General features: G+C 47.5%; 1 protein-coding gene across 1 annotated transcript in view; it reads right to left on the minus strand.

Annotated features, from left to right (window-relative positions):
- The window catches only part of EMH_0035430 (uncharacterized protein), a gene marked incomplete at both ends in the record, with an annotated part of 2,957 nt that overhangs the window by 947 nt on the left and 1,321 nt on the right, over nt 1–689 (minus strand). The window contains 2 exons of the mRNA XM_013494972.1: nt 128–282; nt 416–572. Of these exons, the coding sequence (XP_013350426.1) occupies nt 128–282; nt 416–572 (312 nt within the window). The remainder of the gene's footprint in view (nt 1–127; nt 283–415; nt 573–689) is intronic.

The following is a 689-nucleotide window of genomic DNA, read 5'->3' on the forward strand; positions in this document are numbered from 1 at the left end:
AGGTTTAACATGGTTAAGCAGCCTTGATCTACCCCGCCACCAGAGCAGCTGAGCCCTGCTCGTTCTAGGCCAACAGATACGGAGAGATGCAGATGACGGGAGAAAGTAACATACCGCCGTAACTCACCTCGACGCCGTCAACATCTGGGAGAACGTTAATCTTGAAGTTAGGTCTGTCAAAAAGCAATTGCCACAACGCTGCCGTCTCGGTCTCACCGTCTGCATGGCCAATAGTCGCCTCCGCGAAGTTTTCAGCGGCAACATCGTTAGCCACATTTGCGCCTACGAAGAACGATATCAAAATATAGCTCTTATTTCCTTCAAAAACAATCAATGTGAAATGCTTGACGTTGAATATGCACTGCTCATTCAACATATCCCAGGCAAATGCAGCAAACTTGCGGCAAATTCTCACCCGAAAGGACACATGGCTTCGGCAGGTCCAATATAGAACCGATTTCGTGTGTCAGGGTCAAAGGCCAACCATTCCTGACACCAATACCCTTAATGAGCGATATGGCCCGGCAATGTGGCGGCAGTAGCTTAGCTTTCCTCAGTTCTCGGCACGCTCTCTGCTCACATACAAGCGATTCGACATTTTGAAAAATTTCCTGTAAATGCTTTGCTTTTGCTGCATGAACACACTAAGCCCACTTCCACCATAATTTTCTATCCCCAATAGCTAAATG

This window comes from Eimeria mitis, genomic scaffold (genome assembly GCF_000499745.2).
Source record: "Eimeria mitis Houghton genomic scaffold, Emh_scaff1366, whole genome shotgun sequence".
Classification (NCBI taxonomy): Eukaryota; Apicomplexa; class Conoidasida; order Eucoccidiorida; family Eimeriidae; genus Eimeria; species Eimeria mitis.